This window comes from Antrostomus carolinensis, unplaced genomic scaffold (assembly GCF_000700745.2).
Source record: "Antrostomus carolinensis isolate BGI_N321 unplaced genomic scaffold, ASM70074v2 scaffold15303, whole genome shotgun sequence".
Lineage (NCBI taxonomy): Eukaryota > Metazoa > Chordata > Aves > Caprimulgiformes > Caprimulgidae > Antrostomus > Antrostomus carolinensis.
In genome coordinates this window covers 19,134-34,126 of record NW_010304590.1, presented here as the reverse complement: position 1 = coordinate 34,126, position 14,993 = coordinate 19,134, and the positions used below count along the sequence as shown (strand labels likewise).

At 43.9% G+C, this 14,993-nt stretch overlaps 1 protein-coding gene across 1 annotated transcript in view; it reads left to right on the top strand.

The window, feature by feature from the left end:
• The window catches only part of LOC104522274 (poly(rC)-binding protein 3), a 28,590-nt gene extending 15,328 nt beyond the window's left edge, over positions 1-13,262 (top strand). The window contains exons 7-8 of the mRNA XM_010164515.2: positions 6,997-7,166; positions 12,914-13,262. Coding sequence (XP_010162817.1) covers positions 6,997-7,166; positions 12,914-13,262 — 519 coding nt within the window. The remainder of the gene's footprint in view (positions 1-6,996; positions 7,167-12,913) is intronic.
• Positions 13,263-14,993: the final 1,731 nt, after the last annotated feature.

Sequence of the window (14,993 nt, the reverse complement as noted above, 5' to 3'; positions counted from 1 at the left end):
AGGCGGTTGCTGTGCCCGGCCAGGCTGCCCTCAGGCTGCTGCGGCCCCAGCACCACTGCAGCAGGGCTGCTCTCCAGGCTGCCTCCTGTCTAGAAATGAGGAGAGGAGGGAGATGGAAGGACACAGGGCAGAGAGGGAGCTGGATGAGGAGGCAGCAGTGCCCATGATTCATGTGTGCCCCATCAGTTGGATGCTGCACACAGAGGGAAGACAGAGCAGGAGAGGCAACAGCAGTTGCGCTGCAAACCCTGCATTGGTGATTTGACTTTGCTTTCCCGGTAAGCATCTCCTAGTCCCAGCCTTGACAGACCAGCAGTCAGTGTGGCCCAGGGATTATATATCTGGTTGAAGGTGAAGGAAGCTGCAGGCCCTGGGACAGGGCTGTGGCACAGCCCAAGGCTTCACGTGGCCAGTCCCCTGCCTGCCCCGACTCCAGGGATTCCCCACGCTTCATGAGTCCTGCGGCATTCTCATCATAGATGCTTGTGTGTGCAAAAGTCCAACACATATGAGAGGAATATGAGACTTGCAAATATCTACATGCTCTGCAGCTACCAGAGAAGTCAGTGTATATCTGCATGTGTGCTACATGTTTTTAAAAACCAAGAGAATGATAAGCACAAAAAGCCAAAGCCTCTGTAAGAATCTGGTGGAGCAAAATCTGATATAGAGAATAAGGAGCTCAGACTTTAGCCTAGTCTGCAGAAATTGGATATTAATAGCCATTTATAATTTGCATAGCTTCATATTAAAATAAATTTTCCTCACTCCCTCTAGCATTAAGGCTGTAACAGAAATTTTTTTTCTGTTATTAATATTTACTGTAACATCATGCTGCTTTCTTCATACAGTATTCTGATAATTGCAACTAACCCGTTGCTCAATAACAAAGAGATACTAGAGAACAAAGAAATACATTTTAAAGAAAGCTATTTTCCATATGCTAAGAAAAAAAAAGCCCAGGCTTCCTCTCCCAATGGTAAATTCAGAAGATTTGCCTTTCTAGGTTTTCTTGTAACTTCTGAGTGTTCCCAAAAAAGAGAACAGAGGGCACATTTCTGTCTGTCCCTCTCAGAAGTCACTTTAATCCTTATCTAGTGTCTCCTTTTCTTCATCAAAACCTCTTATACGGGCATTTGTTTGCCTCTCATTCCCTTGCTCAGATCTTGTCTGGCCTTCCACTGCTGCCCAAGTTACACAATGTAAGTGTGTTTCACACAAATCCCAGAATAAAGTGGTGTAACAGTGGCAGGTCCTGAAGGGAATGGAAGGGATGATATCCTTGGGTGTAGCTGATTGGGCACAGATAACTTATTTTAGGATTTTGTGATCCAGTCCCCTAAAGTGGCCATTGAGAGTAAATGAACAAACCAATAACATAAAAAGTCTCTCATTAAAAGTTATGTATCTTTCGTATATATGTGGGAGAGACAGGCAGAGGCAAGTAACAGGAAAACAACTTCCCCCTCAGAAAACATCAAGAACATTTTAAGAAAGCTATAAATCTGATTGATACTCCATAGAAAAAGAAATGTAAATCCAACCAAGTTGGAAATAGCATATTGAAGAACTGCCTTTATTTCCCTATGGAGCCAAAAGTACGTTCCTGTAAACGATGGAGGGGGAAAATGCTCTTAGAGCTGCCCACAGTGAATCCAGCATTGGCTCCACGTGATGCTCCAAGGACCATGGCAATGGCTCTTCCACCAGTGGTCAGTGGGTAGACTGAGCTCTTATCTTGCAGATTTCCAATCCTTTGCCTGCGGGGGGAAGAATCGACACAAGCTCTTAAGGAGAACATAGGGGCAGCATCCAGCCCTAGCTGTGACTTCCAGCAAGGCCACCCACCACCTACACTTTGCAGGAAAAGAGCACCTTTCCCTCCCTACAGCCCTTTTCCAGAAAAGTCCTGAGAGAAGTGCCATGTTCTTATAAAACTAAGCTGCTGGACAAGTCCATCACTGGCTCAGAAACTTTCCAGTTGTACAAGACAGTGATGGTTAGGCAAAGACTTAATAATCCACACAAGATGTGCTGGGAAAAGTCCTGCAGTAGTGTAAGTCAGAGCACTTCTTCTGAAGGCAAGGGACCTGTGGATTCAAGCTCAATAAATTCACCTTCCTGCTGAGAGCCTCCCATGTAACAGAGACATGATGTCCAGAGCAAAAATAGAGAATTAACCAGATTCTGTCAACTAGGCATGTTTATGGAGGTATGTTATCAAAAAAGTAATATTTAACACTTTTGGTACATTTGAACGTGGCCTAATTTTTGTCTCCCCTTAATCTAAGAAAATGGCAACTGATTCCTCAAGTAGACCTGTCTAGTTGAGGTCAAGAATCAGTAGAAAGATTTCACAAGCTTAATGTCCATCAGGAGCAAAGTGAGACCTTTGGTGGAATGAGTCACTTTTGAGCATGAAAAGTAATTTCCCCCTGAACCATCTACTGCTGAGTTTAGGGAACAGGATGGGAACTGGTGTTGGGCCTTCAGTGAACTGAAGCTCACACAAATCTTCAGAGTCATTTGGGTTACAAAGCAAGTAACAAGAAGGCTCATTTCTGAAAATGTTTTCTGAGTTTTCTGTATGCCTTCTTGCAGTGCCTGTGAAATCATTTTAGTCCAGATTTTGCATTATCCTGGAAAGGAAGGTTAAGGTGCTATTATTATTATTGTTGTTGTTGTTGTTATTATTATTATTATTTTATTATTATTGGGTTTTAAGAGGTACAGAGTATTGAAGCATCTCTTTCCAGGCCATGATGCAGTAAGTCTGTAAGGAACTGTAATCATACCTCAGGAGATTATCTCTCTTTATAGAGTACTCTGCCCCAGCATTTCTACCTTAAAAAAACCCAAACCAAAACAAAACAAAACAAAAAAAACCCACCCCAAACCTGGAATTAAGAAAGCCTGTATTTTTATGAAAAGAGATTGAAGAATGTCCTTCATTATGAGCACCTACTTGCTCAACTAGTGCAGAGGCCAAAGCCAATGAACTTGCTCTGGATTGGCAGCAGGAACCATACCATGTGTACCTGTGGACAGGTATGGCCAACCCCTCTGCTCAGGACAGCGGATATCAAGTTGCAGATGTTACTTCCTTGGCCCCTTTTTATGAGCAGTACATTCATTACAAGAAAGAAATCTGATTTTTTTACCAGTATTTAAAAAGAAAGTGAGCCCCATGCCACTTCCTGTGGCAAGCAATACTCTGCAGCATTGGATAATAGACCGAAACCTAAAAATCTGATTGCTCCTAGTGCTACAGAGAAGTAATGCAGTGTGATAGACACTGTGGAAATTTGGGATGCCAGTGGAAACTTTGGTTTATAGCTCACGCTGTTTTTATCCTTCTTTTTGTAAGTATGTGCTACTGCCACAGTCAGAGGCAGGCTGCTGGGCTAGGTGAACATCTGATCTGAGCTGTTCCACTTAGGTCTTGAGAGAGTTAAAATACATATGCATATGCATACACATATTATGTGTGCGTGGTTTATGTACATATGTATGTATTTTATGTATTATATATTTATAGTATATGTATTATACTATAGTCCATATTAGGCTTGGTATAGTCTCTGATAGGTTTGGCTCCTGTCTCACATGGGCCAGCTTTATCACTTGTTTTCTGGAGAATTTCCTCTTGATTTATTCTGTAAGTGAGAGTAAAGCTCACTGTATGTTGAGCGAGCAGATGAGCATCAAAAATAATGCAGCACCTAAAGTCCTTGGAAACAGCTGTATGTTTACTGACCTCCGCATTGCCTAACTCAGTCTACTGAACTTGGAAAAGCAGCAAGACCATGTCTGTGAGACACACAGCATTGCATGCAAGGAACCAGCTTTCAAAGTTTGGGGAAGCTTGCTTTTGTGGTGAGGGACTTTTGTGGGACTGAATTGCACATAGCCTGACAAATCATATGAAATGTCCAGCTACAGAATGACAGCGGGGCAGCTGACAGTGTTAGGAAGGTCAGTCTGGAAAAGAGATATGTGTTTGGATGCAATTTGACGTGGCTTCATCTCAAAGCAAGGCAGGGCAGGTGTTTTTATATAAAACCAAATGTCCATGGCCTGATGGATCAAAGCTTTGTAGATGAAAACCAGTTCCTTGAACTTCTTCCAGAACCCATCAACTCTTGAATATTCAGATACTGCACAAATTTCAGTGTAAGCAATATGTAATGGGAAAGGCACTCCAGAGAGAACCCATGCACCCCAGCACTACTGTCCTTCCTGCACGGCAAGTGGAGAAGCGTCGTCTGCGTGAGCTGCAGGTCGTGTCACAGCTTGCAGAGCATGTTCAAGCAGCTTGCTGTCACAGCAACACAGGATGACTTTGGAGAGCTTCAGACTGAAGGTTACTGAACCTCTCTTCCAGATGCTTGTGTCACCCATGACTGGTCTGGACTGAATCCTTGCTACCTAACTCAAAGTCAGCTAGGAGACTGCAAATTATTTCTGCTGACTCACCTGGGTTACAAGCCTCGTTGGAGGACCCCCAGCACATACAAGTGGCAGCCTCCTGAGTGACCTGGCAAGTGCCTTCTCAGAACTGATGAACAAGACATGTAAGACAATGTCTCACAACGTGCCTGAAGAAACAGCGGTCCCACACAGTTCCTCTGCTTTGAATGCCACAATGACAACCACACCTGTGAACTAAACTGCTTGAAATTCTTCTAAATAATATTTTTTTATATATTTTTGCATATTTTTTACACCAAGTAGTTTTATCAAATTTCCACCCTTCTGGTTTGGACAGACTGAGGGAGTATATGCAGTCTGCATTTTCCTGTTGACACTTAGGCAGTAATTATTTAAGCAACCAGAAGCATATTCAGATCAGCACATGGGGTGAGAAGTATCGGAGGAATCTGAAGATACAACAGGCACCATAACAGCTGCTTCATAGAGCCTAAGTATCAGTCACTGCTTCATAACATCAGTAGCAACAGATAGACTCTTGACCAGTCGCTTCAAGTTTTCATCACTGCAAAAAAGAATATTAGATCCTGATTGTGGCAGAAAAAAATACTGGCAGCCTCCACTCCTGTTGGCCAGTTCAAGCCAGTCCAATATCTGGAGGAACAGCTCTGGCTAGCAGTCAAGTAAAGACAACCCAAGGTTTTTCCCTGCTCTGTGCTCCATTCTGCTTCTGCAGTAGTGAATGCTTCTGACCAGATTTGGGGAAATTGTAGCTACAGTATGGTGTGCAGATGGTTCACAGGAATAAAATCGTGGGAGTTCATCACCAGGTTTTAACAGATAAGGATGGATCGAGCGGTGCCAGCTTTGCTGTACAACGATGCTCTGGTAGGACTGCCTTTGCTTTCCTCGCGCTGATGGCGTGCTCTGATAAAAGCCAAACCCCACCACTGGCTGGCTCTGGTGCTGCCGCCTGTGCTCTGGGCACTCTTCTGTCCCGCTTCCCCTTCACTACCTGTGGAGGCCAGTGAGACTGAGGCGTAGGAAGTGGATTTCCCTGAGGTGCTAACAGCTAACGTGTGCGGGCACACTCGTGTGAGCACAGAGGCAGGCTAGAGGCTGCCCAGTGAAGCTCACATAGGTCCTCTGCACTGGCACATGCAGTCACACACTAAGACAGGTCCTCAGGACAAAGACAGGGAGCTCAGCGAGGCCCTTCTCCTTGAACAGGACAGGAAAGCCTGTGTGCACTTCCTGAAACCCCATTTTTTCCCCCCTGATGCTCCTCTTGTGCTTGGTCTCTGTTTCGGCTACCCTGGTACCGGCTTTGGTCTCCTGCGTGTCCCGGAGCGTGAAGCAGCGATTACGTTGCAGGGGTTTTCTTCTTTTGATTCAATGTCTGGACAATGTGAATCCATTTCTGGCAAGATACTCTAAGTACTATAGTACCAGAAAGGGTAACACGTCAGGGCCTGATGCAGTGGGAAGGGTGGGAGGGGAAGACAGTCTTCCCATCTTGGCAGGTCCTTCCACCAACCTGACACCGTCATCCCAGTGTCAGCAGACCTGTAGAGCAAAGTTTCCATTTTCTACCCATTCTGGCCATTGCTGAGCTTCTCAACAGCCATCGTTCCTTAACACAAAACAAAAGTCCCCCTCCTCACCCTTACAGAAGCCAAAACATCTCAGCCTCTGCTATTGGCTTGGTACCCACTTGCTCTTGGGGGCTCCCTGTGCCGGCGGAGCAACACCCTGGCGCAGCTGTCCCACCCCCTTACCCCAGCTGCAGCTGCAGTGGTTACCTGTGCTGCTAAACACTTTCTCGAGGTCTTGCACACAGCTGCCAAAAGCTTGTGACTCCATCAAGAGCTTTTAAACAACCTTTAAAACACTGTTAAGTGAAGATGACACTAATGCAATTTTACCCCCCCAAAAAAAATGAGGGGCTCTAGGGACACACACAGACACAAAAAAAAAACCCCTCAGGCTCAGTTTTATTCACCAAATAGGAGTTTTGGTAAGTTTCTGTGAAGGAACGCAGACAAATTTCAGTCTCTTCCTGCACCTGCTTTTGCCTGCAGTTTCAGAGCTGTAAATCCCACTGACATTAATAGCACGGTACCTGGCCAAGTGGTGACCACACGTGCCTAGGGAGATCTAGGACCAGGAGATGCACTGGAATGGTGCAAAGCAGCATGGTGGCAGCTTTGGATGGTCAGCCTGACTTCCAGCTGCTGTTCTTGGTTTGCTGCTGCTGCTGACAGGTCAGGCTGGGCTGCATTTTGTATTTGTCAGCACCACACCACGCTGTCATTTTCTGCCATGGAATACAGCCAAATAATCTGAGGTTCAGTTGATAACCATGTAGCAGTGAAACTTGATTTAGAGACATGTGACCATAGAGCCAATAGTCTGCGTTAGTTATTCCTTCCAAACGGCACAGCAAAAATCTTCTGTTTTGAAACTGAGCTTTTCATAACCATGTTTTGAGCGATACTATAAACTGCAGTTAAGTGGTTTTTGCTTGTGTCTGTGGCACTAATCTCAGTCTTTGTCCTGCTCCAGTTAATAGGCTGCATTATTGGCAGACAAGGCAGTAAGATAAATGAAATCAGGCAGATGTCAGGAGCGCAGATCAAGATTGCTAATGCCACAGAAGGCTCCGCAGAACGACAAGTTACAATCACAGGATCCCCTGCAAACATCAGCTTAGCACAGTACCTCATTAACGCAAGGTAAGTTTGCTTTGTAAGTGATAATGCTTCTGCGAGATTGCTCTGTCTGCTCTCTGGCAAATGTCTGTCCTGGATAGATCCAGAAAGTTGCTTCGCGGTGTCTATTTTGCATAGTGTTTCTCAATTCCTAATGATTTATAAAGCCTGTATCGTTAGAACCTGTGTTTGCTGTTGGTTTATATGGAAAGGAGCTTAATCCGGTGCAATTCCAGGTACATGTTGAATGACAAGAGCTGAAAAATCTGACTACTCACATTAGCATCCATCTAAAATACAGGTGGATAAATTAAATGAAATGACAATCATAAATTCTTTAGAAGAAAATACTTTTCACAGACCTATTTTACTATCCTAAATGGCAAATATAGCAAAACAGATTGCAAACCAGATTTAATTTGCTAACTGGAAATTGCCACTTAGAGTTGATATTAAACTGACGTTTGCTTGCTAAGAGGCACGGGATTTGTTTTTCAGAGACAGCTTCACAAATTTGTAAAAAGCTTTCCCTAATGAGATGGGGTGAAACTATCTGCTTCTCCACGTCTCTGTGCCAGAATTAATGAAAGCACTGGCTGTTTAGCTGAGCCATTGCAACGGCTTAAGTCTCTATCAGTTTTGATATGATTATTTAGAAAAATATTAAAATTGATACCATATTTACTTGCAATTATCCTGAGAAGAAAGTGCAATGGATATAGTGCTGTCTCATAGATTTACTTGAAAATGGTGGACCGAGGTAATATACTGTGGGGAGGGGAGTATCGAAATATTTTATTGGGGTTTTTTTGTTTATTTTCCATTTTCCCAAGCAGAATACTGTGACATGAATCAAGCTTTGTGTTTAACTATGTTTGCTGTTAAGGTAGTAGAAATTACGGGATTTATATGGAGGGCTGTAGACGTAGCAGGTCTACAGTCTCCAATGGTCCAACCTCCTCTCTGGCCCAGTTCTGCAGTGCAGCACTGCAAGCCACTGTAAATGTCTTAATGGGGGAAAAGAATCTTTGTGCAGCTCTGTGTTAATAATTCAGTTTGGAAGTAGTTTCCTATGGAAAGATATATTGAGGGATGGTGTTGTGAAACCTAAGATAAGCTGTTTCCAGAATCCTAAAACAACCTACAGCTCTTTTGATTTATATTCTTTGTAGCAAATATAAGTCACTTCCATAAGCCCTGTAATCAAATAAAAATGTGTTCCCTCCTTTAACCCTTAAGGATATGTTCTTCTCTTGGTGTTCAGGGATTCCCCACACATCGAGACGAGAATAGACCCCTTCATTTTTAGTTGCACAAACACCATATGGCATGCATCTGGATCTCAGAAGATAACAATTTAAGATCTTCAAGACAGCTAAAGCATGCAAATAAAATAATGCACTTGTTAATGGAGTTGCAGTGAGCTGCTCACCAGAGACAGAAACTCTAGTGAACAAACCTCTGTTTGACTCACTTTAGAAAATCCTGTGAACTCTCACACTTCTGTTTATTACTGTTATTTCGATGAAATGGGATATATATATATATATATATATATATGAGGTCTTTTAACATACTTTTGCAAAGAAGAAAACTTCTCAGCAATCATATACCACGGATACGCTACCTATACCCTGTGAAACCAGAAACAAAATATTTTCTTCCTGTTGAATTTCTAGATAGAAGTCATTTGTTGCCATCATCTATAATAAACCATCATCTATTACTATGTACCATGTGTTGAAACTGTATTTAGATAAAGTGACTTCATTTGTAAATGAAGACTCTTTAAAGTAATGTATAATAAATTAAGCTCTAAGGTAACATAGGACATTAAGGCGGCTTTTTCTTTTTAAAAAGTGACACTGTTCCAGATTTCTCTTTTCCCAAGAGAAATTCCTGTCCAGTTAGGTGCTGCCACAGCACCAGTGCAAGTTTGCAGTTGCACTGGAGGAAAAACTGAGAAACTTTGAGCAAGAGGGAGGTCTGCTCCAGCTGGGGTTTAGGTGCTCGGAGAGGTTCTGAGAGGCAGATCTCAGCTGCCGATGCACACTGGGAGCCAGTTTCAGTGTCTGTCAGTCCTAAACCTGCCACCAGTACTGCTGTCTCATTTAAAGATGTTGGCATGAAACAAATTGTGTTGGGGAAGAGCTGAGTACAGTACCTAGGCTGCCCAAGATATAGTCTAGAACGTCAAAAAAATAATAAGTAAAAGCCATACAAGCATTTGGGGTAAGGTGGACTTTTTTTCTTTCCTCTCCCGCACAAGATCTGGTTGTTCTCATGGATTTGGATTCCAGGGCCAGTATTTCTGCATAAATCACTGTCTCACAGCAGCATAGGATATAAGGAAAAAAAAATCTTTCCACTGTATTCCTGAAACAAACCGTGTATATCTTTAAACTATTCTCAACCAAAGCTGCCATCTATAGAATAATTTATCAAGTTAAGACTTTCATTGCGGTCTGGTGTTGAATATGTACATAATATACTCTAAGTTATAGCTATAGAAATACATTGATACAAAATCAAGACAGATATTTAAATCTTTCTGAAGTATTGTTTTGATTCTGTATTGATTACTCGACTGCTGACCTCTGTATGAGAACATGTCCCACTTTGTTTGCAGTAGAAGTGTCTTTTCTTCCTGTAAAATCTTCTCTCTCTTAACTGTTCTCCACTGTAGTAACTGGATTTTCATTATCCAATTCCATCTTGTAGCTTTGATTATGAATGAATCAGAGTATAGATTTCCTGTGCAATATTTGACTTCAGATTATAAATGAATTGTAGCCAGCAGCACTTTCTCCTTTGAAGAGCAGTTTCCTGAAGATATATTTTACAGCCATTTTGATGAAAGGTTAATTCACAGAACTAACAGCACCACTAAAGCCACACTTGAGCTTTATTCCTTTTACCAGTTTCGGGTAATGAAGGATGTGGCTGTTGGTGTATGTATTCATAAAGTGTAGTTCCTCAAAGGGGAGTGTAAAATTGGCATTATTAAATCCAGTATGAAGTTACCTCATCTGCTTTCACATTAAATTTTGTTGCATCTACAGTTGGTTCAGGAAACATCCACTGTCACAAGACAGCTGATAGCTAACCTGACATACTTCACCTTATGTATTACCACCAGTAATAAATGTGAAGCAGGGAAAAATTAAGAGCTTTAATTGTACCTGTGCAAGTACACCAGAGACAGGGAGTTTGAGTGGCTGCTTCCAACACCAGCATTTAACCTGTGGGATCTAGTCTCCCTGCTGGTGCAGGAGAAAGCTCAGGTTCAAATATTCCCATATCAGTAAGGATTTTTTTGGTTTTGTTAAATGCAAGGTAGGCAAATTTGAAATCACTGAAATACTGAATCCTGCATTATCTTTCTATATGCCTTCATCCCAGAATAATACTGAGTTAGGAATATAAAAAAATCCGACTGTATAAACTGATTTTTTCAAAACCTACTAAGGTAACTCCTACACCCCAAGGCGAGGATGTACACTGGAGTTGGATCCACTGATTCAGTATTCTTGATGTAAATCCCACTGCGTGAGTAGATTGCTAGCACGGCTAACAACACAAGGATGCTCTTCTCTCTGCAAACAACAGCTCTGCTGCGAGGGTTAGAAAAATTCTGAGATGCTCATCCACGGGGAGAGATAACCACCACAGGGTAGGAAAACCAAAGCTTTACTTCCCACAAACGGGTCTGCATTTCATGCACTTGCCCTCCTCCCCTCCCAGCCCCGCAGAGAAGCTCTGTGTCTTCCAGCTTCCCGGCAAAACCCACCATGGAGTTAACGCTCCAAGAACCCTCTTTATTTTGCAGGAAGGAGAGGAGTTCAGTGTTCAAGTGTTTCCCTATCCCCTCTGCCCTCCTCTCCCAGCTCAGACTCGCTTCAGGTATCCTTTAGCCTCACCTTGAGCAGCAGTGCTTTGCAAAGCTTCAGTCCAACATCCCCATCCCCTGTTTAGCGCCGGTTCACCGCTGGCATCCCGACCCTTGCGCAATGCAGGCAGGCCTTCTGGTCATCGCCTTCCTCTGGCCACGAGTAGACCAGGGGCTGTTGTTCACAACTGCATGTAAGCCTGAGGCCAGGAAACACAAGGTTCTCCCAAGCCTTGAGTAGGACGACCATGCTCCTCTCCTTTGTCCCGAGCATGGAGCCTGGCTTCAACTGCTGTCTAACCCTGCACGCCCGGCCCCTAGTGCCAACAGGGACCAGCAAAAACCCTGCACTGGGAAGCTTCCCCCAGCTCTGATGAGACTTGATAAGAAAGCAGCCAGTCAGTCGCCCACTGGTGCTCTGCTCTGGGAGGGAGAAGCTGCTACAGCGCCTCAGTTCACCTCAGGAGAAAGCCCAGGAGCCTGACAAGTTACTAATTACTGAAAAAAACCCCAAACTTGGAATTAATACATGTATAACTGTAGCTAGCAAAGATTCTTTCTAACCCATAGTCCCATTTACAAGTTAGGCTGCCATGCCTCCCAGCTAGTCAAAATGCAAAATACATCCCGAAATTAGCATTTAGGTGGTTTGCCAACCCAAAAGCCAGAGTGCAACAAACATGCGGCAAAGGGAGGATTTATCTAGGTAAACATTTTGCCATCTGAAACAACAACGCGTCTTTGGAATTACTGTATTTTACTGTCTAAAAATGTACAGAAAAGCCAAAACTCATCGTGCCTGCCAGTGGGTGGAGTTAGACTAAAGTGAAGGTGGTTTGATAGCTACATCCTCCGAAGAGCCCGTCAGTGCCTGGGGCTCGGAGGTGGGGTCAGTCTGAACTTCCTGGTGCCGCGGGGTCCGTCTGACGATGTGTGTGTTGTATCTGTGTAGCACCTTGTCTGTCAGCTGGTAAGCTCTGTTCTGTTCGCTGTAACCACTGCCACGAGCTCAGAAAGGATACTGCTGCTCTGGAAGCCGGGGTGATTTTCAGTCTTCCTTTTTACTCATTTCCTTATAATTAGATTGCATAAATATTTTGTTGTGATTTAAAAAAAAAAAAAAAAGTCTGGGGAAAGTACAAACCAAAGTGAACACACTGGCTCATCAGGCTTGTTTTATATGAAAAATGCACATTGACCTCGCAGTGAATGAAATTAAAAATTAACTTTAAAAAAAAACAAAAAAACCCAAACTTTATGCCTTAGATGGAAGCAGCAAATCATTGCTCAGTCTCCTCTCATCCTAGCAAAATGATGAAGGGTACTATTTACATCACAAAATTGACAAATTGAAAAGTTACCAAAACCCCCCGCGTCCCCCTTTCAAAAAATACTGTAATTCTGAAAAGCGAAATTCACCATATCAGTGCTGGGGAGTAAACTGCATAGTTATTTTAAGTTTTCTTTTAAGTTTTGTTTTTTCCATCTTTTTGCCATTACCTGCATTCTTTAGATTTCTTTTTTCATATATAAAATGAACTAGCAGACCCCTCCTCTCCCCCAAGCTCTTCTTTTTTTTTTTTCCCTTTTATTTTTTTTTGGAGAGAACTTTAGAGTCTCAGTAATGTTTTCGTCATCGAATCATGAAAAACCCTTTTGTTATTTCTCTTCTTTAACACATAACATGTTCCTCCTTTGACCCTCATTTTCCCTTTTTTTCTCTCTCTCCCTCCCTCTCGTCTGTCCCCCTCGTACCCACCGATCTAATCCCACCCTTTCGTGGTTGCTCTCCCTCCCTTCCTCCCTTCCTCCTCCTCCTGGCCCCACCGCCCTGGCTGGACCCTCCCAACCTGTTTGTTCCTCTTCCTCTCTTCGTTTGCAGCTTAGAGATGGCTAAAGTCAGCACCCAGACCGCTTCCGTCACGACCCCTGTTGACCTCAACATGAACCTCTCTCAGTCTGCCACCCCTACCTCCACCCCCACCTCCATGGCCGTGCTGGCGGGCGCCTCCGCCGTTACCGTCAGTACCCCCCCTCCCCTACCAACTCTGCCAACCACCCACTATGCCGTTCCTGTCTCCAGTCTGCTTGGCATGAAAACTGTCCCACTCCTGGCACTAAATGCCGCGGCCGCCGCGGGGGCCACGGGGAGTTTGTCCGCTTACACTGCCAAAATTCCTTCGACGAGCGGGGTTAAGAAATCTGACCGCCAGAAGTTTGCTCCATATTGAAGGGATGAGACACAATGCAAGCTTTGCCAGCTCTACCAAGAGTCTCTGGTAGATCCTAGTTACCAAGGAAACAATACGGCATCTTTTCTTTTCTGTTAAATTGCTAGTGTTAACTGTTGCCGACTCAAGTCGTCTTCCGCTCTCCATAACGACTAACAAACACCCGGGCACCACCTACCAACTAGTTCCAACAGTGGGCGGGCGCCAGTGCCGGGGACTGTCCCTGTCAGCCCGGGGGCTTTTCCCCCGCCACGATGCCATCCCTCCACCGGGGCTGGGGCCGGGGCTGGTCCCCCGGCAGCCCCACAGGCCGCCCCCACCCTGGCAAAGAGACACCTGGCGAGAAAGAGAAAAACATGAATTGGGCCAAGTTTTGCGAGCCGGCTCCTGCTCAGGCAATACTGCCGGGCATATAAATACACTTAGAGCCGTTTGACTGGATCCCTCCCACGCCAGAACAGTTTCCTATGGCAAACTGGCACCTCTGATCAATTTTTCAATTGCTAGAGCCTGCAAATCTGGCACTTGTGCTGACGGCTGGTGCCCCTGAAATCCCGCGTAAGGTGCTGGCCCCTCGGTCATTCCGCTGCTCTCAACAGCCCTGAAGACTCCCGTCTTCCCTGCGAGCAGGAGAAGGGGGCTAGAAAGTAGCAAACCTCAGGTACCTCTGCGTACAACAAATCAAGCTTACGGGTCCAAGACAAACTCCTAAATTAAAATCATTGGGAGAGAACAAGAAAAAGACACCATGCGCCTGTGCCTTTGCACCGCATTGTTCTTTCAAAGGGTGCACCAGTCTGGTTTGGATAAACATCATTTTAAGAACTCCGCTTTAGGGAGGGAGAGCAGGCTCCTCCTTTTGCACTCCTCAGATGTTTTCTTCTTCTATATACCCTCAAAGTACTTGTTTCTGCAAGTACTTGGTAGTAGGTACAAATCAGACATGCTCAGTCACTGTTCTGGTACCCCTTCCTGCATAGATTTTGTTCAGCCAAAATGATAACTGTTAGGTTTCTCTAAATACCTCCCTTTTAACTCACCCCTGTTCATGCAATCAGATTGCATTGTAATTACAAATAAAATCTAGTGCCTATCAAAGCACATTCCAAGGTTGCTGCCTGGACAGAGTACATCCCTTTAACAAGAACGCAAAGATGTTCAGACTCACTAAAACCAAGTAAAACCAATTGCAGCCAAGCCGCAGAGAGCTGGGTGATGTAATGGCTGGTTGCTAGCTGTTGGAACTAGTTTTTAACTGCATTTTCTGTTTGTCCATCCACCTTCTTTTTAATTTCTGTTGCATAGCTCAGTAATGCAATATTGTTTTCCTCACCACTTCCAAGTCCAGAATCCCATTAGCCCGCCATGTTCATCCACTTTGCACTCCTTGGACACAAAGCTTTAACAATTGAACTGTATTCAGTGCATTTTAATATAAACTAAAACCACAATGCAAATGCAATACTTTTTAAAACATGGTACTTCAAAGTGTGTTGTTATTATTATTGTATAGGGCTAAGTACTATCTCAGTATTTTGTGTCATTTCTGTATTCTGTCGGCTTTTCTTCACCTTAGTACCTTTGCACTAAGTTTTGTCACTGTAACCATTTGTAGAACTGCCGTTGTTCCAGTTTGCACTTATCCAAATGGGGGTTTTGGTTGGTTTTGTTGGGTTGGGTTTTTTTTTTGTTTGTTTTGGTTTGGTTTTGGGTTTTTTGTTTGTTTCTTTG